At 53.0% G+C, this 27,515-nt stretch overlaps 1 protein-coding gene across 1 annotated transcript in view; it reads left to right on the top strand.

Annotated features, from left to right (window-relative positions):
• Positions 1 to 13,698: 13,698 nt before the first annotated feature.
• The window catches only part of LOC124506880 (cadherin-23-like), a 286,170-nt gene continuing 272,353 nt past the window's right edge, over positions 13,699 to 27,515 (top strand). The window contains exons 1-2 of the mRNA XM_047072896.1: positions 13,699 to 13,765; positions 20,790 to 20,867. Of these exons, the coding sequence (XP_046928852.1) occupies positions 13,699 to 13,765; positions 20,790 to 20,867 (145 nt within the window). The remainder of the gene's footprint in view (positions 13,766 to 20,789; positions 20,868 to 27,515) is intronic.

Consider the following 27,515-nt stretch of genomic DNA (forward strand, 5'->3'; position numbering starts at 1 on the left):
TTATGGCTACAAAATTATTTGCTTTTCTCTTGTTGCTTTTACGGTTTACTCTTTATCTTTAATTCTCGTCATTTTAATTATTATGTGTTTTGGTGTGGACCTCCTTGGGTCTATGTGATTTAGAATTTTCTGTCTTCTCAGACCTGGATGTCTGTTTCCGTCCCCAGGTTAGGCAAGTTTTCAGTTATTTTTTTTTCAAGTAATTTTGTCACTTTCTCTCTCTTCTTCTTTTGGTTCCTCTGTAATGCAAATGTTAGTATGCTTGATGTCTCTGAGTGTCTTAACCTGTCCTTATTAAAAAACTTTTTTTTCCGGGCACCTGGGTGGCTCAGTCGGTTGAGCGTCCGACTTCGGCTCAGGTCATGATCTCATGGTCTGTGAGTTCGAGCCCCGCGTCGGGCTCTGTGCTGAGAGCTCGGAGCCTGGAGCCTGCTTCGGATTCTGTGTCTCCCTCTCTCTGGCCCTCCCCCGTTCATGCTCTGTCTCTCTCTCTGTCTCAAAAATAAATAAACATTAAAATTTTTTTTTTCTTTTTGTTGTTCAGCTTTGGTGCTCTTCCCTACCCACCTTCCAGATTGTTGATCTGTTCTGAGTCCTCTGATCTGCCATGGATTCCCCCTAATGTATTATTCATTTCAGCTACTATATTCTTCAGGTCTCATTGGTTCTTTTATGTATTCTCTATCCCTTTGTTGAAGTTCTCACTGAGTTTTTCCACTCTTCTCTCGAGTGCAGTGGGCATCTTTATGATCATTACTTTGCACACGTTACCAGGTAGCTTGCTTATCTACATTTTGTTTATTTCTTTTTCTGAGGTTTTCTCTTGCTCTTTCATTCAGAACATATTTCTCCATCTCCTTATTTTGTCTGACTCTCTGTGTTTGTTTCTACGTGTTAGGTAGGTCAGCTACATATCCTCATCGTGAAAGTAGTGGCCTTATGCAGAAGAAGTCTTGCGAGACACAGCAGCACAGTCTCCCCCGGTTTCCACAACCGGGCGCTCCAGGAGTGTCCTCTGTGTGGACTGCATGGTGTGACTGGGCCTTGACTGGGCAGGCCCAACCCTTGGCTTGGCTGTGGCAATGACTCGGTGCCACTGCTGTGGGTACACGGAGGGCAGGGCTGGCCCTGGTGTGGTTGGTTGAGAGGCCCAACTGTCGTTGACTATGAGCTGTTCGTTTTCACTGTTATAAACAATGCTCCGTAAACATCTTCAAAACAGAGCCCTGTGCCCTGATTCTGACGATCTCCTTAGGGAAAGTTCCTATTAGTCGAATTGCTAAGTCAAAAGGTATGAATGCTTTTAAGGCCGTGGTTTGTTTGTGCCAAATGGCCTCCCACAAAGTTGTACCACTTATGCTAGAGGAGATTTTCATCAAAAAAAAAAATTGCTGTGTGGAATAGTCTGACTGAAAAACAGAAGGATTCGCTGTTTTACCTTTTAGGGCCTCTTCCTGTTTCCATGTTCCGATTTCTTGCATCAGAGGAGACAGCAAGGCTTGTGCAGAGAAGATTGTCAAAGGGAGCCCACCCTTTGACAGAACCTTCTTCCACACCTTCCCTCCTTGGCCTTCACCTGGCCAGATGTCTGGGTCCCCCACCCACCCGTGACTTTAATGGTGTCGGGGAGACAGACAAGCAACCAGAGGATAACTCTTCATCTACAAAATGTGTTGAGAGGTATGAAAGGCAAGAGCAGGGTACAGTGAGAAAAAAATAAGGGTGACCAACTGTCACAGTGGTTAGGGAAGGCCTCCCTGAGCAGGGGACAATTAAGCTGACATACGACAAAATAGGGGTCAGAGTGTGGTGTGTGGGGGAACTTCACATGTGACTGGGCTGCTTTGCAGCTGGTGGTCCCCATAAGTTTATTCTTTATATTTTTAAAGTAGGCTTCACACCCAATGCAGTGCTTGAACTTATAACCCTGAGGTCAAGTCAGATGCTCTACCTACTGAGCCAGCCAGATGCCCCACCCCCCACCCCCCATAAGTCTATTCTGATTGGACCGGGCCCTGATACGATTGGTATGCCTGACTCTACTGACGGCTTATTAATTTTTTTTCTTAGTAATAACATGAGAGGAGCCTTTTATTTATAATAAATAAATATAATTAAATATGATAATAAATAACCTTTTATTTATTTTATGTATACATATCATATTTTATTATGGCAGGATTTACAAAATGTAAATTTTGCCATTTGAGTCATTTTTAGCATTTTTTATTGCAGCAAAATACGTATAACAAAATATACCATTTTAACCATTTTTTTAAAATGTTAATTTTTGAGAGAAAGAGAGAGGGCAAGTGGAGTAGGGGCAGAGAGAGAGGGGGACAGAGGATCTGAAGCAGGCTCCGTGCTGACAGCAGAGAGCCTGATGTGGGGCTCGAACTCACAAACCATGAGATCGTGACCTGAGCTGAAGTTGGACGCTTAACCAGCTGAGCCACCCAGGTGCCCCTTAACCATTTCTAAGTATATAGTTCAGTGGCATTAAGTACATTCACACTGTTATGCAACCTTCACCACCATCCATCTCCAGAACTTTTCATCACCCCAGACTGAAACTCTGTACCTGTTGAACAATAACTCCTCCTTTTGCCACCCCTACCCCCAGCCTCTTGTAACCACCGTTCAACTTTCTGTCTCTATGAGTCTGACGACTCTAGGTACTTCATATAAATGGAACCATACGCTCGTTGTCCTTTTGCAATGGGGCTTACGTCTCTTGGCATAATGTCTTCAAGGTTTATCCATGTCATAGTATGTGTCAGAATGTCGTTCCTTTTTAAGACTAAACAATATTCCATTGTATGTGTATACCACACTTGGGGGTATCCATTCATCTACTGATGGACATTTGGGTTCTTTCCACCTTTGGCTATTGTGAATAATGCTGCTATGAACATGGGTGTACAAATATTTGCTCAGGTCCTTATTTCCAATTCTTTTGCATATATGCCAGAAGTGGAATCTCTGGCTCGTATGGTAATTCTATGCTTAATTTCTTGAGGAACCACCGTACTATTTTCTACAATGGCTACACTGTTTTATATTCCCCCTGAGCAATACACAAGGGTTCCCATTTTTCTACATTCTTTCCAACACTTATTTTATGTTTCCTTTTTTTTTAATAGCTACCCTAATGAGTGAGAAGTGGTCTTTCATTGTGATTTTTATTTGCATTTCTCCAATAACTAATGATGTTGAGCATTGTTTCATGTGTCCCTTGCCATTTGTATATTTTCTTTGGAGAAATGTATATTTAAATTTTTTGCTTATTTTTGACTTAGATTTTTTATTGTGCTGTTGAGTTTTAGGAGTTCTTTATATATGATAGATATTAATCCCTTATCAGATAGGTGATTTACAGATATTTTCTACGTGTTAGGTACAGATATTTTCTACATGTTAATAGTGTCCTTTGATGCACGGAAGTTTTTCATTTGAATGAAGTCCAGTTTATTTAACTTTATTGCCTGTGCTTCTGGTGTTATCTCCTTGAAATCATTGCCAAATCTAATCATGAAGATTTCCCTCTGTTCTCTTACATGGTTATATATATTTCGTAGTATTGGTATTGTAGTCCCTACCAAACCACTACAACAATCATTTATGCTTACTTATGTCCGTGGGTCAACGGGAGGGTCAGCAAATCTAGGCTAGGGTCAGCAAATCATTAACATGATTCTGGGCCGTGTGTGGTTTCAGTCTGCTCACTCTGCCTGGGGTGTGCTCATTTCAGGTTGACAGGTAGGAGTTCAAGAGGCACGCTCCTCTGCGTATGGGTCACATGCCTCCACTAGTATGGAGGTGGGCCAAAACATCCATTGGTCCAGACGAGTCATTACGCCAAGCCCAGCTTAAAAGGTGGGACAGCACACTGCCTATCATGAGACCCCAAGATGGGTGCAGATGTGTAATCCTATGCAGAGTGAAGGCTTGGGACCGATCATTTGATCAACCACAGTGATGGCCAAGGGTTAGGAATGAACTTGGCAGGGGTGAGGCTTAGAGAGGGCAAGTGCGCCCAAAATATGATTATCATGAGGGTAAGGAGGAAACTGCCACTTACTGGCTGTATAAAATGTGTTTGTTAACTGAACGAAAAAGAAAAAGAGTGTATCAGTGGAGGTAAGCTTACTGAGGCGAGAAAGGGGAGCATGGGAACCTATTTGGAGAAGAAATTGGGTCACTGTAGGATATGTTAAGTGTTAGCGACCTACCCAGGAGGGGATGTTAAGTGGGCAAAGGCTGTATGGGATAAACTGGACTCTACTTGCAAGGAGCTGAGGGCCTTCTGCGAGAAGGAGGGCATGTACGAGTCTAGCCCCCACAGCTGGAAGAGCTGCCTCCAGAAATGCAAACCCAAAAGCCAGGGGAGCTGAGGGTCCAGCTTCTAGCAGGGATCCAGGATGACTTTGTGGAAGAAGTGACAGAGCTGTGCCTTGAAGGCAGAACTGGAGGTGCAAGATGGAACCAGGTGGCACTTCAGATGGAGAGAACAGCCTGGCCAAGGACAGGGTGTGGTGACTGGCAGTGACCCCAGTGAGGGAGAGGGTGTCCATTGCAGCAAGGTCACAGAGCCGGGCCAAGGTGTGTTGGTTTTCACCCTACTGGTGAGCCAGGGGGTAGGAGAAAGCCAACCTTGGTCAACTCCATTCTAGCTCCATGCCCCAATGGGGTGGGGGAATCTGAGGATCAGGATCCTCAGCTACCTTTTCTGGAACTTGAAAAAATAGTGACCACGCAGCTCCGGGAAAGGTATGGGGACACTGGCCCTTCTGTAAGAGTTGGGGGGAATGCAACTTGGTGCATCCTCTTTGAGAGTAGTTTGTCAACAGCTATAAAACTATGAAAGTTTCCTTCTTCATATGGTGCGTGTAAATATAGGAACAAGGCTATTCATTGTGGCTTCATTTGTCAAATTGCAAAGTTAAAAACAACCTCGATGTCCATCAGCAGAGATAAGTTATGGTCCCCCCCCCACCCCCACTACAACTGTTAAAAAGAGCAGGCTCTGTATGTTCTGAAACAGAACAGTCTTCAGGATATATCATCATGCGGCAAAACGGACTAGGATAGCATGGATACCGCTTAGATTTTTCTAAGAGAGGGAGAGACCTGTATGCTATATCCTTGTATGCACATACGATAGACACTTCAGGAACCCTCCATCCAGCGTCCTCTCTGGGAACATGCGAGCTTGGGTAGAAGGGAGACTCACTTCCTGCTGGGGCTACGCTAGAAGGGAGACTCACTTCCTGCTGGGGCTACGATGGAAGGGAGACTCACTTCCTGCTACACAGCCTTTTGTATAGTTATTTACCATGTCTGTGCATTACTTTCAAAAAGAACAGACTAAAATAAAATATATTGCCTACGGAGTGACTTTAAAAAAAAAAACAAACGTATAGGTCAAGGAGACTCAGATACCAGGCTTCACGTGGAGGATGCTGGGCCACTGTGGTGCCCCTCCTGGGATTCTCAGTCTTGCCTCACTCATCTACCATCCCTGGGCATCAGTCAGTGGGAACTTTGGGGAGGGATCCAGGGGAGGGCACAAACACACTGATCTTTTCCCTCCTTACGGGAGAAGTCCCGCTTAGTGACCTTCTGTCACAGCAGCCTCCCCTGCCGGTGGCCTGGACAGGGTGGGCTTTGAAACATGGTCATCAGTGGCTGACAGTGGCTTGTCCGTTAGTGGCCCTAATGGTGTCATCTGCAGGCACCTCCTTGCACGCACGAACCCCTCCGTGTGTAGTGGTGGTGAATAATCCCCAAATTGTATTTGATTTCTGCTGTGTATTTCTGTATTTCTATTCAAAGCTGAGTGCATCTGATTTTATGGGAATTCATAGCAGTTCAAACTAAATTGTGGCACCCTGCTGTGAAAATCTTTCACTCCTGAGAAACTGAAAAGCTGCTCAGATGTCCCCTCCTGCCCTTTCCCTCCCCCTCGGCTCCGTTTCTTCCTGTCCCCTTGCTTGCTGGATGGAAGGCACTGCCTCTCGCCACCCTGAGCACACCCTCGGTTCCTGCATCCTCTGACTGAGCTGCAGGGAGAGGTGGGAGATGGTAACCACTGAGGGCCCTGACCTGGGGGTTGAGCCCTGAATGTGCCGATTTCCCAGAAGAGGGGAGTGTGTCCTTTGTCCCTGCAACCACAAGGAACATGCTTTCCAGTCTCTGTCCAGGAGACCAGGCTGTGATGGGCTCTGTCTTGGGTTTGGTCCAGAGGCATTTGGTGACACCCCTACAGATCGGGAGGAGCTGTATGACGAACCTGGCTTCCTCCAGCCTGGGGGAAGCAATGGGGACAGGAAGGAGGGGCTGTCCAAGGTTGGGTCAGGGGCATCTTGAGGGCACATTTCATTCGGGGGTTCACTGGGCCCAGCTTGTGTGTGTGTGTGTGTGTGTGTGTGTGTGTGTGTGTGTGTGTGTGAGCGTAGGAGTACCTTCGGACACTTGTTTTTCTTTTCAGTTGTTAGTCCCCACCTTCAGCCTGGGGCCTGGTCTCTAAGGCCAGGTTTAGCTCATTCTGGTACTTACGAGTCCCCATGGCTGGAACACAGGGAAGTCCTCCTGAGGGTGGGCGTAATCAGAACAACCCCCCAATCTGCTCCAGTGTGGGAAGGTAACAGGACTGGGCTGGGAGGCAGGGGTCTCTGAGCTGGGACCGCCTTGCCCCCTGTCCAGGAGGGAGAGAGCCCCTTGTCCACGGAAGGGCCTGAGTAGTGGCAGAGGGGTGTTATTAGCCAGAGGACCTTTGAGGACCCTCCCAGCCCTAAGGGTCTCCTCCGGTAGTCACATCTGGGACTGTGGACTTCAGGGAGGCTCAGCAGAGCATAGGACAAAACTTTATTTTTTTAAATATAAATTTATTTTTATTTTTTTATTTTAGAGAGAGAGCATGAGCAGGAGAGAAGGGCAGAGAGAGAGAGAGAGAGAGAGAGAGAGAGAGAGAGAGGGAATCTTAAGCAGGTTCCACACTGAGCATGGAGCCTGATGCGGGGCTCAATCCCACGAACCTGGGATCGTGACCTGAGTCAAAATCAAGAGTTGGACGCTCAATGAACTGAACTACCCAGGTGTCTCTAGGAAAGATCAGTCTTTCTTTCTTTCTTTCTTTCTTTCTTTCTTTCTTTCTTTCTTTCTTTCTTTCTTTCTTTTTCTTTCTTAATGTTTATTTTTGAGAGAGACAGAGCACGAGCATGAGCAGGGAAGGAGCAGAGAGAGAGAGAGAGAGAGATGGAGACACAGAATCCGAAGCAGGCTCCAGGCTCCGAGCTGTCCGCACAGAGCCCCGCGTCGAGCTCCAACTCACGAACTGTGAGATCATGACCTGAGCGGAAGTCGGACGCTCAACCGACTGAGCCAGCCCGGCGCCCCTAGGAAAGAACTTTCTAATCAGAGTTGTGTATCTGTTCACATGCTGCTGCCGATGTTTTGGTAGGATGGACATTAGCTAAGTCTCTGGTTGTAAAAACGTTGAGTGTTCTAATAGAAGATTTGGAAAATGCGGTGAGTGTGTAGAAGAATGCGGAATCAGCTATAACTGCACCTCTCAGATGAAACCGTTTCACCTAATAGTCCTGTCCGTGCATGCGCTGCCCCTACCCACAGACACACACATACCCATCCGTATGTGGTCCTCTGCTTCTTGTGGACATCACACAGTTGAACCAGTTCCTGCTGGGTGTCTGGGCTGCTCCCCTGGGCTGCCGCGAACATCGCTGGGGCTTAGCGTTCATGCGCCGCCATAATCATTTCCTCAGCTAAAGTTCTGGAAGTGGAATCGCTAGGCCACGCATTGAGAGTGGCTCTTTGTAGGTTTTAAACATTGATGGATATTCTCAGCCAAGTTGCCTCGGCTCGAGGGTGTTGGGATCTTGGTGATCTCGTCTCTCTGGTGGCTCCAAGTACCACCTACACGCCGATGACCCCCACGTCTACGTCTGCATCTCTGGCCCCACCTCAGGCCTGATGTCTAGGTGGGGGTGTCCTCCTGCCTGTCCCACGATGCTGCTGGGTTCTCAACAGCCTTTCCAAGCTCACCGTGCCCCAGACTGAACTTCTGCGCTCAGCTCTCAGCTCGTTCCCCCTGCCGCCTCCTCCCAGCTGGGTAGCAGCAACTCCGTCCTTCCGGGCACCTGGGCCAAACACTCAGGCTCGGTCCTTTCTCACACGGCCTCGTCTTCTCCAGTAGGAGACCCTCTCAGCTCTACCTCGACACATGCCAGACCCCACACCCTCCACCCCAGTCTCTGGCCAGAGCCCTCAGATGTCTGGCCGCCACACCGGTCTGCCTGCTTCTGCCCTTGTTCCTGCAGTCAGTCCCCAGTAGTGTGGCCAAGTGCTCCAGTAAAACTTGACTCTTGCACGGAACTCTTGGGGGGCTTAGGACCATGACTCCCACTTGACTCCCATCAGTGATGGGCCCATTGTGTCTGTGGCCTCGTCTCCTGCCGCTCTCCCCCACCGTGTACCCAGTTACAGCCCCGCTGGCCTCCTTTCCATGTGCGTTAGCACCCTCTTGCCTCAGGGCCTTTGCACAGGCTGTTGCCTCTGCCTGGAAGATGGCTAACCACATGGCTCATTCTCCTGCTTCCTCACTGTTTGTTCATATAGCACCTTTAGTGATAGGCAGACTACCCTCACCCCGTTCCTTGCCTCTCTCCTTAGTACTTATTCCCAAGCACGCCGTAGAACTTGCCCACCTTTGCCATCTGTGTTGGTCTCTCCTGGAAGTGTCAGCCCTACCCCAGAAAGGTCCTCAGCTTGTTTCCTTCTGTGCGCTTGTGTCTAACACAGTGCCTGGCACACGGCAAGTAATGTCAGGGCAGATGCGTGCGGTGTGGCCAGACCCGGCTTAGAAGCCTCTCCTTGCAGCTCCCCAGCCCTCGGGGGTGTAAATGGAGGCTTTGATTGGGGAGGTGATTCCCAGGTGGGGTGACTCCCTAGATGCTGTAACCGTGCCACCTGCCGGAACATCCCCTGTGGCCCTCAGCCCAGACCCGCGTGAGCAGCAGGTTTTTACAGGTTGATCACAGGAGAAGGCACAGGCCAGTGTGGGTCGCGTTGCTGCCTCGAGTACGGCTGTCTTTGCAGTCTGCTCCCTCCAGGGACAGAGGTGGTAACCTCTTGGGGATGGTGCCGGAGAGGGCCATGTGGGATGAGGAGGCGGGGGGCTTGGTCACCTCTGATGGTGCGGACGTTGTCTTATTGGTAGCGGTTCTCGGCCCAAGGCCTGTGAGATGCCAATACGCCAGAAAGGTAGACTAAATAGGAACCCACTTCCCGGCCCTGGCTGTCCCCCTTCTTCCTGGCACACGCACTCGGCCTTGCTGCTGCCTCCTGTATCCTGTGGCTGTGAAGCAGTTGTAAGGGTTGGGGCTGAGGCTGGGCGACCAACTTTTGACGGCCATCGGAATGGGGTTCGAATCCCGACCTGGCCACTTATCAGCTGTGTGACCTCGGGCAGGTCACTCAAAGTCTCCGAGCCCCAGCACGGACAGCACGTCGCCCGCCGCAGTGACTGGCACGTAACGTGCACTCGGCAAACGTTAACGCTGTGCAGCCCACATCTCACCTCCTCTGGAAGGTTCAGGAGTTCTCTTTCCATGGCCTTGGGCAGCAATGGTCTCTATCATTTATTTGACACCTGGCACATGTTCGTAGCCATCCTCCCCCAGGGCCTGGCACCGGGCTTAGCATGAAAGAGGCTGTTGAGAACTGACAGCCCGACGACTCTGAGGCCTGGTTCTGTGTCTTCTTGGCAGTGGGTATGTTTGAGGGATTTCTGGAAGTCTTCCTGCAAGGATGGGCTCTAAGCCAGGTCCCTGAGAGATTTGGGGGCAGCCAGCCCTGACCCTGCTCCTACCCCTGGGGCACGTCTCTGGCACTTATCCCAGGCCCAGAGCAGAACGCCTGCACGAAGGCTGTGTGTCTGTGTTTCCTGGTCCAGTGGGGGCAGGTGAGGGTTGGTAGGAGCCCAGGCCCCATCCTGAGGTGGAGGAGGTCACGCAGCTCTGCCGGGTGGGAGGTGGGAGGGCTGGGAGGTTGGGGAACAGCCGTTGCACAGGGCAGGGCGAGGTCAGGCTCTCCCCGGGGACACAGGCCACTTGCTGTGGCCCCAGTGTCAAGGGAATGCCTGCAGGCAATGCAGCATCCATTGCGACGCCTGGGCTGGAGGTTGGAACGCAGGGGCCTCTTCCCACTGCCGTTAGCCTCTCTCTCTGGGCCTTGCTTGCCTTCCTGTAGCCAGAGAGGCCAGAGGAAGGGCAAGAACTGGGATTTCAGGGAGAACCCAGTAGCAGGAGGGACCCACTTTTGCCTAGCTACTCCGCTTCACCCTTTGGAGCCAGGGTCCCCGCGACCTACGGTCTCGGCTCCCTTGCCCCAAGCTGAGGACAGAGTCAGCATGGAGCAGACATCACCCCTGCGTCTAACGGCTTCAGAGCTGCCCCCCGCCCCCGATCCTGCAGAATCAGGGCTGTGTTTGGCTGTCCGTAACCCACAGAAGAGAGGCGCCAAGGCAATGTGACTGCCTCCGGAGGGGAAGCAGACATTTAAGGAGACAGGCTGGGGACAGTGTGCCTGGCAGTGTTGGAGCCCGAGCCAGCGTCGTGGAAATGATGCGTTTTGCACATGTGGGTGTGTTGTGCACAAGTGTGCACTTCTTTGCAGACGTTCATCCTGTGTCTATTGTGTATTGTACTCCTGACGGAGGGGCAGTGCCTTCCCTTTTATCTGTTAGGAAATGGGGAATGGCGGGCAGCAGCGTGGCGTGATGGAATCAGTTCCAGTCCTGGAGTGACCTCTCTGGGCCTTGATTCCCTCATCTGAAAAATGGGGACAATACGTTATGGGAACACTTCAGAGGACTGAATAAAACAACACCTCTGAAAATCCCTGGTCTGTGGGAGTTGCCCTCGTAAGTGTTTATTTTCTTCCTTCCTTCCTTCCTTCCTTCCTTCCTTCCTTCCTTCCTTCTGCTGCAAACTTCGTGCAACACCTTGCAGAATGGCTACCCTCCCCAGCTATTTGTGGATGATGTTCTTGGCAGATGTTGTTTAATTCTTATAACATCTGGTTTGGGAAGGCAGAGGGCTGGAGATTTTTTTGAAAAAAACACTCAGTCACTAGGAGATGTCAGATTGTCACTTAATTGCTCTGTGCCTCGGTTTCTCCACTTGTAAATCAGGGATAATGCCAGCAATGCTGGCTAGCTTCTTTGTAGGATATGCTACGGCAATGCAGGATAACAGATGGAAAGTGGTTTGAACGTTTAGAAAAAGGCATCCCGCTCAACCTCGCTAGTAGGTAGGGAAATGCAAATTAAAGCAACAATGCCATACCATTTTTCATGCATCCGATTGGCAGCCATTTAAAAGAGGGATCACTTCCAGGTGGGCACAGAGGCCCTCTCATACGCTGCCGGAGGGAGCGGGAATTGCCACAACCTTTCCAGAAGGTAATACGGCGATGTCTAATAAAGGTTTACATACATGGCCGGGGTTGTATCTAATCCACCCAGTAATGCCGCAGCTGGAGAGCCAAGTTCAAGAGCATCCAAGGTCCCGACACGATTATTTTCGGAGGGAGGCCCCTCGTGGCATTACCTGTGGTGGTGGGAACCTGGGAACACCCAAATGCCCAACAGTAGGGGATGCTTGTCTCTCTTGCAAACACCCATGCTCTGAACTATGATTTAGCTCCCAAAAAGAAGGGCGCAGATGTAGCAGTGTTGACGTGGAGGGTCATCCGTGAAATATCATGATGTGAGAAGAGCAAGTTTCTTTTGTGTAGAGACAGTTCCATCATTCTAAAGATAAACACAGCCGCACCGCTCCATACGTGTGTGTAATGCGAACGGATTTGCTTGGGTGCAGGGAAGGGCCCGGTAGGACGCGTGCCCAGCCCAACCCACCCACTCTGGCCATCAGACACGTCCTGTTTGGCTCCTACAAGTTGAATTATTTGCCAACATTTAAAAAGTGAATTCATAGAAAAAGCCCGATTGTCGGCTTTTCATTGAGAGAAATCAGAAGCCCTGGCCGCGCTGGGCCCACATCCCTCTTGGCTGGAACACATCAGCGGCTGCCCCTCTTGGACAGAGCCTGTGGCCTCTGAGTGGCCATCATCCCCACCCGCCCGTGTCTCCCTCATTTCTGTTCCTGGCCTGGCGCCTGGAGCATATCAATTTGCCTCCCTGTGATGCTGTTAACATTCCAAAGCTCAAGGGGGTGGAAATATAGGAATATATGAATGGGGGGGGGTCTGTCTTTTATTATTTAAATACATCTTAGGATCGTTTATTCTGCAAATTACCGTTTCATGCCTAGTAGTCAGGACGTCAGGGAAACAAATGTTAGAAGGGAAACCAAAGGGCGTCACGGGCCATTGCGTGTTGTATGTGGCAGGAACCCCGGTGGGGTCGTGTCACGGGCCACTCGGGGCCTGGGCTGACAAAGGCCACTCCGGGTCTGGAATTAAGGGGTCTGAGCTTGTGGCTCCTTTGGAATCTCTCGCCCTTGGATCTTGCCGACATGTGGAAGTCTCTCCAGAGATCCCTTCCCTTCCATTCCCTTCACCTCCCCGTGGCTTTCCTGGCCTCTCATCCACGAGGGAGGCGGCCGGTCAACTTAGGTCCAGATGCTGAGCCTGGTGCTCGCTAGCTGGGAGTCTCTGAGCAAGCTGTTGAACTGCAGGATGATGTGCAGGCCCTCGGCTAGGCCCCGCGGGGATGTCGAGGCGTGTGGCTGTGTCCCTGTACTAACAAGGCTGGCATTTGAGAGGGCCATGGCATCCCCAGCTGAGGAGCGTGGGCCCCTCCTGGTGCCTCTGCTGGTCTCCGGGAGGCCTGTCCCTGAACTGCTGCAGGGCTGAGAAGGAACCAGAGGACCGTGGCCCTGCTATGGTGCGAGGTGCAGTCACCCTCCCCGACACCCTTCGAGGCGGGATGTCGCCTCGCTGAGCCGCTGGGGGCTGGGCTCCAGATCTCGCTGGAGCTTTGCTCTGAGCCCCTAGAAATTTGGCCTCAGTGTTCTACAGACTTGCTGTGGAACGCTGTGCAGTTACCTCCCCTCTCTGTGCCACTCTGGACACTGCTGACTGCCGCCACCTTTCATATCCCAGATTATGAGATAGTAGGGTGGGTAGGAAAAGTGGGAAAAGACATGCCCATCGGGCACTTAGGCTGGGGGGATCCGGGGTGTTGGGCCTGCCAAGCCCGGTCTTAGACCCTTGACTGCCCGCTCAGCACCTATCTCCTATCCCTGTCCCCAGGCTACCCAAGCCCCATCACTCCTGGGGCTGCCATCCTGGAGGATGTAGGCAACGGCCCCTCCCCGCAAGGGGCCCAGAATGCCTCGGTCACGCATTCCTGTGCCTACTGCTTAGCCTCGCTCACTCTCTCGCTCGCTCGGCTGCGTAGCCAGCCCCATGAGGGCAGACGCACCGTTGCCCCTGCCCCCACCCCCAGGCCGCTGAGCTATACCCAGCCCTGGATGATACGAAACCAAGCGATGCAGACCCTCTCTTCTTTCCCACACCCGGCTCCCCACCACGTGAGTTGATTCCCTCCCTTCTTCCCAGGCCAATTCTCCCCGGAGCTGCAGGGGTGGGCAAGTGTAGGAGGGGCTCGGAGGGCAGGCTTCTCACCTCTCCTTCCTTGCGTCCCCAGGAGACATGAGGTGCCACGTTGCCACCGGCTGCCTCGTGGCCTGGCTGTTTGTGCTGATCTCCGGATGCCTGGGTAAGTCCGATCCTCTGCCCTTCCTGCCGCCGCCAGCGTGGGGTTTGTGCACTGGGAGGGGGCTTGGGGGGGGGGGGCGCGGCTGCTCTGGGCCCGCAGACCTCGCCTCGCTGTGTGTGTGATTGCACACACACTTCCCTCTCTGGGCCTCGGTCGCTTCCGCAGCACTCACAGGACTGAAAATACCAGCCTCCCCGGGAGGGAAGGGGAGGAGCCTTGAGAAACAGGTGAGCTCCAGGGGGAGGAGGCATCTGTGACCCTGAACCCCTTCTGGGATGCAGGGAGTGGCTGCAGTGCTCTTTGGTTTCAGAGCTGTCTTTTGAGTACCTACTGTGTGAGGCTGTGTCTACTGTGCCCAGTTCTGGGATATGGGGCAGTGACTTGTGCTCAGGGAGCCCCGAGCCTGGTGGGGGAGGAAGCCACAGCTAGGATTTACTACCTAGAAGGCAGGTGAGTATAGTGGTAAGAAGACAGACATGGCTCTGGAGAAGCCCATCAGAAGAAAAGATTGATTGGGCCTGTGGGGACAGGAGGGACTCAACCAGGGGGAACATTTAATCGGGGCTTTGAAGACTGAGAAGTAGTTTTAGCGTAGGGGAACAGGAGGAAGGGAATCCCGGGAGGAAGGAACAGCTTGAGTGAATCGTGGTGGTGAGGTGCCCTTTCCCCTGGCAGAGAGGACCAGCCCTCCTTCCCCAGCGGCCAGATCAGCGTCAGCTCTGGTGGCCGCGGAGGAGGCCGGGAAAGGCCTGGGCATTTGCCTGTCCCTTGGCTCCTGGACAGCTGGTGGCAAGGAGCAAAACAGCTCTGGACTGCGCTGAAGGAAGGTTAGGACTGCAGGCACGGCTGGCATGGTGTCCCCTGGGACCAGCGTGTCCCTGGGGAAGAGCTGTGGGCCCGGCCTGCCTGGTGACACGGGCAAACTTATTCCTGAGTGAGGCCAGCTCCTTCTGTCACTCCAGGGAGCTAGGGAGTCGCTGGAGGAAGCCAGCCTCCCACTGGCTGCCTGAGAGTCCCTTGAAGCTCCCCTCTCCTGGCCACTGTGTCTGGAAGGATCTCTGCTGGAATGCCTCTGTGATGGGGAGCTCACTTCCATCCAGGCAGCCCGGGATGACGGCGCAGTTTCACGGACTCTCAGGGGAGAGCTGGAGGCGCTCTCAGACCCTCTCTCGAGTCTTGACCTCCTTTGCAGAGAAACTGACACCTGGAGATGTTACTGGCCCGAGGTCATGCCAAGCAGGGCGTGGCTGAGCCTCAGTCAGGGTCAGGATTCTGCTCCCACGGCCATTGGAGACCTCGTGGGGGCACATGAGATCAGCTCTGACCCTCTGGCTTTGCTGGATGGTGGGGGAGTCAGGACACTCTCCTCAGCCGGCTCTATGACCTTGGACACTCATGCCCTTCCCCCGCTGTTAAGAAGAAATACATCGGGGCGCCTGGTGGCTCAGTCGGTTAAGCGTCTGACTCTTGATTTCAGTTCAGGTCATGATCTCATCATTTCCGAGTTTGAGCCCTGCGTTGGGGCTCTGTGCTGACAGTGCGGAGCCTGCTTGGGATTCTCTCTCTCCCCCTTGCTGCCTGCCCCTCCCGGGCTTACACTGTCTGTAAAAATAAAACAGGTGCTAAGAGCTCGGCTGTATCCTCAGCAGAGGATAGTTTCCTCTTGAGCTCTCTAGGTGGAAGACGGTTTGTGCATCTCAAGTGGGCACAAGGGAGTAGCACAGAGCCAGGACTCCTGGGTTCCCGCCCCACTTCTCCAACCGCTTCCCTTGGGCAAGTGTCTTAGTCGCTCTGTCCTTCAGCTTTCTTATCTCTAAAGTCAAAGGACGATAGGACTCTCCTCCTTCAGTTGTCAGAATGATCAGATGAGTTAATGCACATGTCAAGCACTTAGAATAGCGCCTGGCACGTATTAGGTGCTAAAATAAAGCGTTAGCTCTTTTATTATGAGCTGTATCTTTCTCTGGGTGAAGGAAAATGGGGCGCAGAAAACAGAAAAGTGAAGCAAGTTGCCTGGGGCCACACAGCAGCTCTGTGGCAAAACCAGCCCATCTGGGGACTAGTCTGCTTTGCACGTATATGAGGGTCCCTCTCTCTCATTGCCGGGTATGGTCCTGCCTTCCTGGTGCCTGTCTGAAGCAGCCAGTGTTGTTCCTTTGGCACGGTGAGGCCATGGCTGACCTTAGGGACTGACGGACACCGTCTTCCACCCTGCCCTTCCGACACCTGCCCCTGACCCCTCACCCTCCTCTCGTTCCCGCAGACCCTCCCTCATCACTTCTCCCCACTTTGTTTTCATCTGACCCACAGCCCCAGTGGATCTCTCCTCCCATCCCGGGTAGTCAGAGATGGGTCAGGCTCACAGATGTCAGACCCTCTTGTCAGCCTGTCATCTTCTCTTTGCCGAAGTTTGTTCCGCCTTCTTCCCTCTGGCCTCAACGTGTTCTTCATCTGTGGGCTTGCTGGGGGGCAGGAGGTGGAGGCCGGCAGCTCGCATGGTGTGTTTTCTGTGAGCCTCCCCGCTCCCTTCTCCCCTCAGGCCTGCGGTGGTAAGAAGCTAGATGCTGTGCGGTGTTTTTTTGTTTTTTTCTTTTTTTTATCATGAAATTTATTGTCAAATTGGTTTCCATACAACACCATACAACAGCTGCCCTCCTCAATACCCATCACCCACCCTCCCCTCCCTCCCACCCCCCATCAACCCTCAGTTTGTTCTCAGTCTTTAAGAGTCTCTTATGCTTTGGCTCTCTTCCACTCTCACCTCTTTTTTTTTTTCCTTCCCCTCCCCCATGGTCTTCTGTTAAGTTTCTCAGGATCCACAGAGGAGTGAAAACATATGATATCCGTCTTTCTCTGTATGGCTTATTTCACTTAGCATCACACTCTCCAGTTCCATCCATGTTGCCACAAAAGGCCATATTTCATTCTTTCTCATTGCCACGTAGTACTCCATTGTGTATATAAACCACAATTTCTTTATCCATTCGTCAGTTGATGGGCATTTAGGGTCTTTCCATAATTTGGCTATTGTTGAAAGTGCTGCTATAAACATTGGGGTACAAGTGCCCCTGTGCATCGGCACTCCTGTATCCCTTGGGTAAATTCCTAGCAGTGCTATTGCTGGGTCATAGGGTAGACCTATTTTTAATTTTCTGAGGAACCTCCACACTGTTTTCCAGAGCAGCTGTATCAGTCTGCATTCCTACCAACAGTACAAGAGGGTTCCCGTTTCTCCACATCCTCGCCAACATCTATAGTCTCCTGATTTGTTCACTTTAGCCACTCTGACTGACGTGAGGTGGTATCTCAGTGTGGTTTTGAATTGTATTTCCCTGATGAGGAGTGCCATTGAGCATTTGTTCATGTGTTGGTTGGCCGTCTGTATGTCTTCTTTGGAAAAGTGTCTATTCATGTCTTCTGCCCATTTCTTCACTGGATTATTTGTTTTCCAGGTATGGAGTTTGGTGAGTTCTTTATAGATTTTTGGATGCTAGCCCTTTGTCCGATATGTCATTTGCAAATATTTTTCCCATTCCGTCGGTTGCCTTTTAGTTTTGTTGATTGTCTCCTTCGTGGTGCAGAAGCTTTTTATCTTGATGAGGTCCCAATAGTTCATTTTTGCTTTTAATTCCCTTGCCTTTGGAGATGTGTCGAGTAAGAAATTGCTGCGGCTGAGGTCAGAGAGGTCTTTTCCTGCTTTCTCCTCTTGGGTTTCGATGGTTTCCTGTCGCACATTCAGGTCCTTTATCCATTTTGAGTTTATTTTTGTGTTTGAAATATTTAAAGCTGGCGGACTCCTCCATCTACTGTGTGGGGAACAATCAGTAGGCGTGGCTGGCAGAGGTGGGAGGAAGCCACCGGGGCGGAGCCAACAGTGGATGCGGACTCACGCGGAAGGGGTGTGTGGGGCACGGGAAGTTGGGACTCCCCCATGTCCCCTCCCCTTGTACATCCACTCACGGACCAGCTGGGCTGGAGGTCTCACACAGAGCCTTTGTGCCTTGAGAGTGGTTTTTAAGAGAACGAATAACCTGTCCGTGTGCCCTTTCCCCACCCCTGCCCCGTCAACCCCCTCCTGGTGCCCAGGGACCGCATTGGCAGCCCAGGGCCACGGGGTCTCTGGGGGCAGCAGAACTGTTCTGAGGACCCAGGCCCTGCTTGGTAGGTAGCAGGAGACATCTGCCCCTGGGGCCCTGCCGGCTGCCAGTGCAGAGCACTCAGCAGGTGATTATCGGCAGGTCCTGTAAAAGAAAATTTAAAAATGAACAATGCTGCTGCACGCGGTGTTTTTTTCCTGGCTGGTTTCCCTCCCAGCAGCCCAAGCCCACCCCGGAGCCTTCACCCGGGTTCAGCCCGCTTCCCATACTGGAGCCCAAGGCTCTTCTTGGTCAAAAGCATCCCTCTCTGGCTGAGCAGGTGGCTCCATTATTAATACCAATGTTAATAGTAGTTACCATTTATCCAGTGCTTGCTGTGTGCTGGGGCATGGCGCTAAGCACTTTACGTATGTAATCTCACTTAATCCTCAGGGCTGCCCTGAAGTAAGTATTGTTACTGCTATTTTACATCTGAGTAAACTGAGGCATGGGAGGATCGTGTGGCTGGAAAGAAGCACAGGGAAGTTCCAAACAAAGACAAGGCCCCTGGCCATTGGCCTCTTTCTGAGGCTGTTATGTGTGAGAGGGGTTCTGGATTCCTGATATGAGAGGATGGAGGAGTGTGTGTGGGGGCACGTTTGTAGTAATGGTGATCAAGGAGGGCTTCCTGGAAGAAGGGATGTCTAAGATGAAACTTGAAGGATGTCTAAGAAGAAACTTGAGCCCACTCCGCACTAGGAGCATCTCAGGCGGGAGGGGGAAGTGCTCCTCCTCGACTCCAGCCTTCTCACTTCCTGGGAGCTGGCCTCCGTTCTCTAGCCTGGCACCAGCCCTGAGACAGCCCCAGCTCAGCCGAAATGGGGAAAAGGAGGACGTCCCTGGAGTACCCAGCAGGGGCTGCTTATGGCTGCACGACATCAGCCCTGTGCGAGACAGACCAGCTACCTACCCCCTGGTTGGCAGGGGCAGAAAGGGAAGAGCCCTCCCTTGCCTACTTCTCGGGTGTTTTCCATACCAACAACCAATTCTCTGGACACCAACTGGGTGTCCAAAAATTTAATGAAATTCAGTCTGACACTATTTGGAGTTAGTGTCAAATTATACACATTTAAGGGCTCGGGCGCACAAGACCGCCCCCATGTCACAGGCCAGTCACGAGTCCTAGGCCACCCATACTTCTCACCTACCGGCCATAAATCAGGGCTTCCTATGACCCCCTTCCTCAGGTTTTATCAGCTAGAATGACTCACAAGACTCAGGGAGGCAGTTTACTTCCATTTCCTGGGTTAACATAAAGAGTAAAGCTCCGGGGCAGCCAGATGGAATGGGGTGAGAGTGGAGCTTCCGTGTCCTCTCCAGGTGCACCACCCTCCCAGCACATGGATATGTTCACTTCCTGAGCACTCATCAGATCTCTTCAATCTCCAGCTCCCTCCCCTCCCCAGAGGTCTGGATGGGACTAAAAGATCCCCCCACTAACGAGTTGGTCTTTCTGCCCACCAGCCCCATCCTGGGGCTGCCTAGAGGCTCCCCACCCCCCAACCAAGTCCCCTCACTAGCATAAACTCAGCTGTGCTCAAAAGGGGCTCCTTATAAACGATACTCCTGTCTCTCTGGAAATTCTAAGGAGTTTTGGAGCTCTGTGTCAGGAACTGGGGCAAAGACCAAATATATATATATATATATATATATATATATATATATATATATATATACTGAAGGCTGTTAAGAAGAGGTTCAGGGGACAGGTAAAGCCAGCCTTGGGGAGGCCTTGTGTGGGGAGCTTGTGGTTTGGGGGGCTCTTTGGAATCACTAAATTCCTCAGCCCGTGCCACTACTTCCTCAACTCCTTCCAAACCTGGCCCTTGTCCCAAGGCCATCACAGAGTGATACAAGGTCAACCACCCAGGGGTCCCCTAAGGCCTGTGCCACTTACTAGCTGTGTGACCCTGGGCAAGTTACTGCTTACTCCCCACAGGCCTCGTTTTCCTCAGCAGTAAGATGGGGATATGATAGCCCCGGCTGTACCATGAAGATTGGTGGAGGGGACATAGTGGCTGGCATGGAGAAAGGTTCTATACATGGCATTGTTGTCATTCATCCTATGGGGTCGGCTCACGTTCCTTCACACGACAAATACCTCCTGGGGCTCCTGAGTCCTCGCTCTTCTCTGAGCACCAGGCTGGTAGCCATCGAGGAGGATAGCCCTGGTCCTTGGTGTGCTCACATGTCATCTACAGCCAGGCTGCCTGGTGGGAGTACAACGTGAGCCACATGTGTGAGTTGGAATTTTCTAGAAGCCGCATTAGAAAAGAAACACATTTTATTTAAAAAAATTTTTTTTAATGTTTTTATTTATTTTTGAGAGAGAGAGACAGAGCATGAGCAGGGGAGGGGCAGAGAGAGGAGACACAGAATCGAAGCAGGCTCCAGGCTCTGAGCTGTCAGCACAGAGCCCGACACTGGGCTCGAACTCACGGACCGTGAGATCATGACCTGAGCCAAAGTCGGACGCCCAACTGACTGAGCCACCCAGGCGCCCCAAGAAACACATTTTAATAATAAGTTTAACCCAATATGTCCACAATATTTTCATTTCAACCCATGTTCAATATAAAAGGTTAATGAGATATTTTACACCCATGTTTTCATATAAAGCCTTTGAAATCCTGTGTGTATTTTATGCTTCATCATGTCCCAGGACTCATTAGCCATGTGGGGCTGGTGGCCTCTCTCACCGTACGACCTCCCTACTGGCATTATTCCCCATTTACCCAGAAGCAGGACAGTGACTCGCTGAGGTCCTGGGAAGGTGGCCATGGCACTGGACGTAAGCTCAGTGCCCTCTGCAGCCCCTACTCTGTGTCTCCCTTGCAGAAGCTATGGCATAAGGTCCTTGACTGACACTCTTGTCCTCTGACTTCCAGGCCAGGTGAACCGACTGCCCTTCTTCACCAACCACTTCTTTGACACGTACCTGCTCATCAGCGAGGACACGCCCGTGGGTGAGTTGGCACAAGGGCTGGTGGGCATGCCGGGTGGCATAGGGTGGGCTTCCCTTCCCACGAGCAAAGGTGATCTTAGAGATTGAGGCCATCTTCTACCAATTTTTGGAACCTCTTCTGTGGTGTCCCTCATGGGGGTGTGTATGGCCTCTCCTTGGGGATGGGGCGCTCAGTCCTTCCCAGGGCTGTCCCTTCCCACACGGGGGGGGCTCCAAGTGCCCAAGGAGTTATCACATTGAGCCCAAGATGCGTGACTTCCTCCACTTCTGTTCTACAAGATGGCTTGTTCCTCTTCTTTGGGAAAACTTGAAGTTGGCAACTGTCACAGGGTTTGTTTTGTAGCCTTTTGTACTTTTCCGTGATCACCAAGTTTTCCACAATGAGTCTGCCTGTTTTTGTCATTAGGGGAACAATTACCTATTTTGGAGGTGATCACAAACATCCCTCACACCCCAGCTTGAGTCACCTCATTACCCAGCTCTGTCCTCATGATCCCCTTCCTGAGGGCCTGGCCTCTATGCCTGTGGCTGGAGATGTGCACACATAGCCCTGTGGCCTTCGCTCGGCTCCGGGGACCAGAAGGTTCTCGGGAAGCGCAGCTGCACTGATGGGAAGACCCTCATTCCTGTGAGAGGCCCCTCCTGCCTCCCCCCACACTCCCTCCCTTGTCCTCATTCTTGTCCGTGTCATCTTAGGGAAAATGCCCGTCATCTGGGGCTTCTTAAACTCAGGTCTGCCTCCTCTGTGGGTCTGCGGGTGGGGCTTAGGGCCAGGGTGGTGCTTCTTTCTGGAGCGTCGCTTGTCCTTGGAAATGAAGCAAGGTGGCATGGAGAGAGGGGAGGGGTATGAAGGCATTTAACGCAGAGGTCATTTTAAACACTCTCTTACGTAAAACCAAAGGTATATGTGTGATAGAGAAGATGGAAAATTCTTCATAGACATCTCTGCTTGACGAGGGGAGCCTCAGCAGGCCCCAGCCTCTCCCCTGCTGTGTGCGCGACCAGGACGGCAACCCCTGGAGAGACCTTTCCTTCCATCCTTCCTGGTGGAAGCTTTTTTGCAGGTGGCTGCAGAGTATAGCAGGTGTTTCTGACTGTTGTGGGGATTGTTCCCACAGTCCAATTGCTCCTTTCTAGGACCCATGGGGTGGGGGGGGGGCCCTGGGGAAAGTTGCAACTCCTTTGGTGATTCATAGCCTCCCTTGGATCAGCGCTGCAAGGCTGGATTTGTGGGTGTAGGTGCTTAAAGGCTCCTCCGAGAAGGAGGCTGCCCGCCTCTCTGTCTGCCTCTTCCTCAGGCTTAGCTTAACTCCTGGTGGGGGGGGGGGTGGAGAGGGAACCTAGAAGTCTCCCAGGGATGCTGCTGAGCTTCAGGCCGTGTGCGTGGGCTTCTGGATTCGTCTGGGGGTTCTCCCCAAACCCAGGCCTCGCACGGGGCTGGTGTGGAGGTAGGAGAGTAGCTGCCTAGTATATGTGGTTCGAGAAATGAATGAACATTAGCAGCCTTGTCATCAGTAGAGGCTCTCCCGGTTCACCCATCAGTCCATCAGCTATAGAGGGGTGCACCCTCTGTGCCGGGCCTAACTGCCACGCACCCAGAGAGGAATCCGACAGAAGGATAAAGAAGTCGATGTTGGGGTGATGGGGGCCGGGTTGGATGTCCGGTTAAGTTCCAGTGGGGCCTTGAAGGAGGAAGGTGTGTTCTTCTGGGGACAGAGCAGAGGCAGAAGGAAGCCGGAGAGGTTTTGGGGAGGTGGTGGCCCTTGAGCAGAGTCCCAAAAGACTCCCTTTCTGTTCCTTCACATACTGTTTCCTACAGCTGATTTTTACAAGTGTCAGTTCTTTTTATTTTTTAACATTTTTTAATGTTTATTTATTTTTGAGAGAGAGAGAGAAAGCAGGGGAGGGGCAGAGAGAGAGGGAGACGCAGAATCCGAAGCAGGCTCCAGGCTCCGAGCTGTCAGCACAGAGCCCGACATGGGGCTCGAACTCAAGAACCTCAAGATTGTGACCTGAGCCAAAGTCGGACGCTCAACCGACGGAGCCACCCAGGCGCCCCTAGAAGTGTCTGTGCTAACCTCAGCCTCCCGGGGATTGCTCTGTGGTAGAGGGACTATATCTGGGACAGGGGGGACCATTGAGGCAGAGGCGGGGCCAGCCATTAACTGACGGGGCTGCTGGCGGGGAGAGGCGAAGGCGGCCCTCAGGTGAGCGGTGCTGGCTGCGTCACCCTATCTGTGACCCTGCTCAGCCCCGAGTGTGGCCTTCTCAGAGGCCTGTGGTGCAGGGAACGTGGTGGGGTGGAGTGGGTATTGCTTGGCCAGTGCTGATGGTGATAAGCCCCAGGCTGGATGCCCCCACTCCCAGCGAGCCCTCCCGCAGGCCCTGCTCTAGTTACTTTTGGCTCCGGTTCCGCAAACGCGTTCTGCAAATGCTAAGCATCGATCGGCTTCCGGGAGCAACTCCTAGGACATGGCCCCATTAAGCCTGCGCTTGGCAGTCACAGCAGGGCCGTCGATCTGGTGCCGTGGGGATTGATCCCTGGCTCTAGGGGACCTTAGGAACGAGAGAGGGCTCAGTGAGCTGAAGACAGCTCTGTTCGTCTCTCCGGGCAGGGGCTGGTGCTGAGTTGGCCCACACCTTCCTGGCTTCCCCCCTTCATGTTGCATCGGCATGGGACAGCAAACTCTGGCCTGAAAGTCATGAACTTAGTTTTTGTTCTTCACTGTGTGGCCTTGGGCACAGCACTGCCCCTCTCTGGGCCTTACCTCCTATCTCACCAATGAGAGGGCATTAGGCCCATCTTGGGCGGCCCAGGCCCTCAGATAACACTCCTGGAGGTGTCCACTGTGTGCTGTCACCTGTGTGGCCCTGGGCCATTCAGAGGTTGATGTAAACTCACATGGATGTGGCGGGGTGCAGGCCTCAGACCAGCAGAGGCCAGGGCGAGGGTGAGGGTTGAAACAGTTTGTCCAAGGGGCTGGCCCTTTGCTTGCCATGTGGAATGGGGTGGCCTAGAGACTTGGCTTGGAGGCTTGGTTCTCACTGGCCCTTTGCTTTCTGAACCTCAATGTTCCAGCCTGTAAAATGGGGACGGAATGACCCCTCTCAATGCCCGACGGTGGGGAGCTCATGATCCCGGAAGACAGTTCGTTTTTGTGCTACGGGACGGTTCTGGGAATGAAAAATCCTTCCTAATAGGAATATGAAATCTGTCCCTGGAACTCCCACCCATTGAGCCTAATTCAGACCACCGGAGCCTTACAGAATAATGATAATAATAATATATGATATACTTTATATGTATAATATATACAATCATAAAAACTACGTTTGTTGACTGCTCAAGGTAGAGTACAAAGTGTGTTAACTAATGTGTTTTCCAAATTCCTCTTAAGATTCCGGAGGTAGAGTTGGCTGCGGGCTGTTAGTGTGTGGTTTCTGCAAATGTTCTCTCCTGAGCTAGAGATTGGGTCTCAGATTCACCCCAAACCTTCCGAGCCTTTCCATTCTTTATGCCGTCGCCTCGGTTTCGGCCGGCGGGCCAGCAGCCGTGTGCTGGGGAGCAGAGGGGGAGGGCACAGCCCAGCCGCCCCAGATCCCTTGCGGAGGCTACGCGTCGTGTCACTCTATCTCCTCACCCATCTCTGGTTCCAATTCCCTCTGCCTGATGTTCTCTTTGAGGACCATCTCCCAGCCGGAGAAGACAGGAGCAAAATGAAGTCATTACGGAGCCCTGTCTGTTAACATTCAGGGCCCCCTTGTCCCTGTGTGTCTTACTCCAGACACGAACGTCCATCATTGGCAGCTGAGCTGGCCGGGGAGGGGCAGAGCAAGGGCAGATCAAGGACTCGGTGCCCGGTCGGGCTGGTGGCATCGCCCACACCGTGGCCTTGGCTGTCAGCAGTAAATGACCGCGTGGCACCGGCATCCGAGGGAGGGACGCTTCCTGGGTGCTGTCTCCAGGTGACGTCCCGAATCCACTCCAGACACTCACCAGTATGGCCCACGTCAAGGTCACCGACAACCTCCCGGTGGCTGAAGCCAGTCCTTAATTCTCAGACCTGTGGCCTTCTGGCAGTCGGTCTTTTTCTCTTCCAGGGCATTGGCTCTCTGGCTGTGCCTTCTCAGCTCCCTTTGCCGGCTTCTCCACACCTCCCGCACCCCTGAGTGTTGCAGGGCCCCAGGCCCAGCTCCTGTGTGCCTTCCCCGTCCGTGTTCTAGCCCCGTGGCCATCAACTCTGGTCTCGCGGCTTCAGGTCCTGTCGGGTGCTGACAAGTCGGAGGCTGCTACCTCCTTCCCGGGCCTCCTTGCGGAGGACGTTCCAGACTTGTGTGTCCGCCTCTGTGCTCAGCATTTCTACTTGGGTGTCTGCAGGGCTCTCAGCCTCTGTGCATCCAGGCTAGACTCCTGCCCTTCCCCCAGGCCCTGCTTGCCCTGCAGCCTTGCCCGCCTCAGTTGCAGCTGCACCACCTGCCTCAAACACCAGTTGCCCAGGCCAAAAACTCGGGGTCGTCCCTGTCTCTTCCCTCTCTCCCTCACCTCACTTCCGATTCATCGGCAAATCCTGTTGGCGCCATCTTCAAAAGCTTTCCAGAATCTTCTCGCTTCTCGCCCCTTCTGCTCCCGACACCACGGTGCAGGCCTAGATTCTCTAGCAGCTTCCTGATGGCCGCAGTGGTCTCCCTGCCCCCTCACCCCGCTGAAGCCTTCTCTCACCCCCGCAGCCGAGCGGTCAGGGGTCCTGAGACAGAGCCTGTCATGAGGTGTGCTCAAGTCCCCCGCCCCACTTGGAATGAGAGTGACACGAAGGCTGTCGGCTGTCTGGCTACGTGTCAGACCTCGTCTCCTCCGCTCCCCCATGCTTGCTCCCCTCCAGCCACACTGGCCTCCCTGCGGTTCCGTGAGCGTGAGAGGCGGGTTCCTACCTCAGCCTTGCACTTGCCGCTCCTGCTGCCTGGAAGGTGGCGAGCCTCCGCTGGTCGGTCAAGTCCGTTCTGATGGCTGCCTCCTCCGTGTGACCTTCCTGGGTTTCTCCAGGCAGGGTTCGAGTGCTGCTTCCTTTGCTTTCTTTCCTCTCTGTTGGTCCCTGTCACAGTGCTAGTGTGGCTCAGTTCTCATCTGCCTCCCCTCTTGCACTGTGAACGCGCCCAGGTGGCCTGGACCATCTTTGTGTCCCCAGGGCCCAGCTCCGGCCCTGGCTTGTGCCTGGGGCCCGGGGTGTCTTGGGGAAGGAGTGAGGTCTGGAGCATATGGGCACGTGGGGAACGTTCCCACTGGCTCCGTGCCTGTGCACCCTCCTTCCTGCGGTCTCAGGCCAGGCGCTCCGCTCCCGAGGGTGTCAGGAGCGAGCTGTCGGTGATGACGGGGATGGCTGCCCAGGAAGTGGGCCCGGGAGAGCACGTGCCCCAGATGGCACGGACACCGTACGTGCCTGTGCTTGTGAATGACGAGGCCCACGCCGTGCCAGGGGTCGTGTTTTGATCACCCCAGCTGCCTGCCGGGGCTGCATATGGTGTGTTTGCTGGGGACCCGCAGGGAGACACAGGAGCAGCAGCGGGAGGTCTGGTGTGGAGACACCAAGCTGACCGAGGGGCTCTGTGAGGGGCGGAGGACATCTAGTCCACCTGCCTTGGCTCCTGAGCCCCTGGAGGGGGACAGTGTCCCTTGGGGCTGGGCACCAACGTCCTTCCTTCCATCCCAGTTCTAGACACTGCCAGCCAAGAGCCTCCCAGGTGCCTAGAGGGAGGAGGGAGAACTCTTCATCACGGCCTGTCACCTGCCACTCACACCCTGATCTCTAGTCACGGGGACCCTCTCAACACCCCAATACCTCACCTCTGTCTCCCCACACCTTTGCCATGCTGGTCCCTCGGCAGGGAAAGCTCTTTCCCCTTCCTGCCTGGTGAATTCCTACTCATCTTTCAAGGCGTAGCTCAGATGTCACCTGCTCTGAGGCCCCCACCCTCCCTCTGCTCTGTATTCGCCCCTGTGAAAGCTCTGAGCGAGTTCTAGCCGGGTTGTTGGTGTGTAACTCGTCAGCAGCTGCTCATTTTTGCTCACTCCTTTTATTAATATCGACATTCCAATTAATTAGCATTTTAGCATTTATGTATAATAGAAGATTGTAGAGTGGTAATATGAGCGAGCATTTATTGACTGCCAGCCTCCTGCCAGGGCCTCTGTGAAGGGTTCTCAACGCCTGGCCTCCTACAGACCTCACAGTGAGTCTCCGAGAGGCGGCACCGTCTCCATTTCATAGCTGGGCAAGCTGAGTCTGCATGTGCTCTGTGCCAAGCACGGCGCCCCCTACAGAGGGAGTCTCAGCAGACACTGAACGAGTACAGGGGGGCGAATGAAAGCAGGAGGGCCCGTGGATGCCGGATGTCTTGTTGAGCCCCCTCCCCTCGGCTCCTGGACCCTCCATATGTGGCCAAGGTCAGTGCCCGTGGAGCCGCCTCCCCCCCAGCCCCCAGCCCCCATCCCCCGCCCCCCGGCAGACCCCTCACTACCGCCAAAAGCATCCTGAATCACAATTCAGGTGCTAATGCCCACGCTAATCACCTGCGCAACTAAATTAGTCTTGTCTGGAGTCATTAAGGCGGGAGCTCGGGATTCATTAGGATGGATCGGGCCCAGGCAGCGCCT

Source organism: Lynx rufus, unplaced genomic scaffold (assembly GCF_022079265.1).
Source record: "Lynx rufus isolate CCGP_SWC_20201006 ecotype Redwood Valley unplaced genomic scaffold, mLynRuf1.p SCAF_11, whole genome shotgun sequence".
NCBI lineage: Eukaryota > Metazoa > Chordata > Mammalia > Carnivora > Felidae > Lynx > Lynx rufus.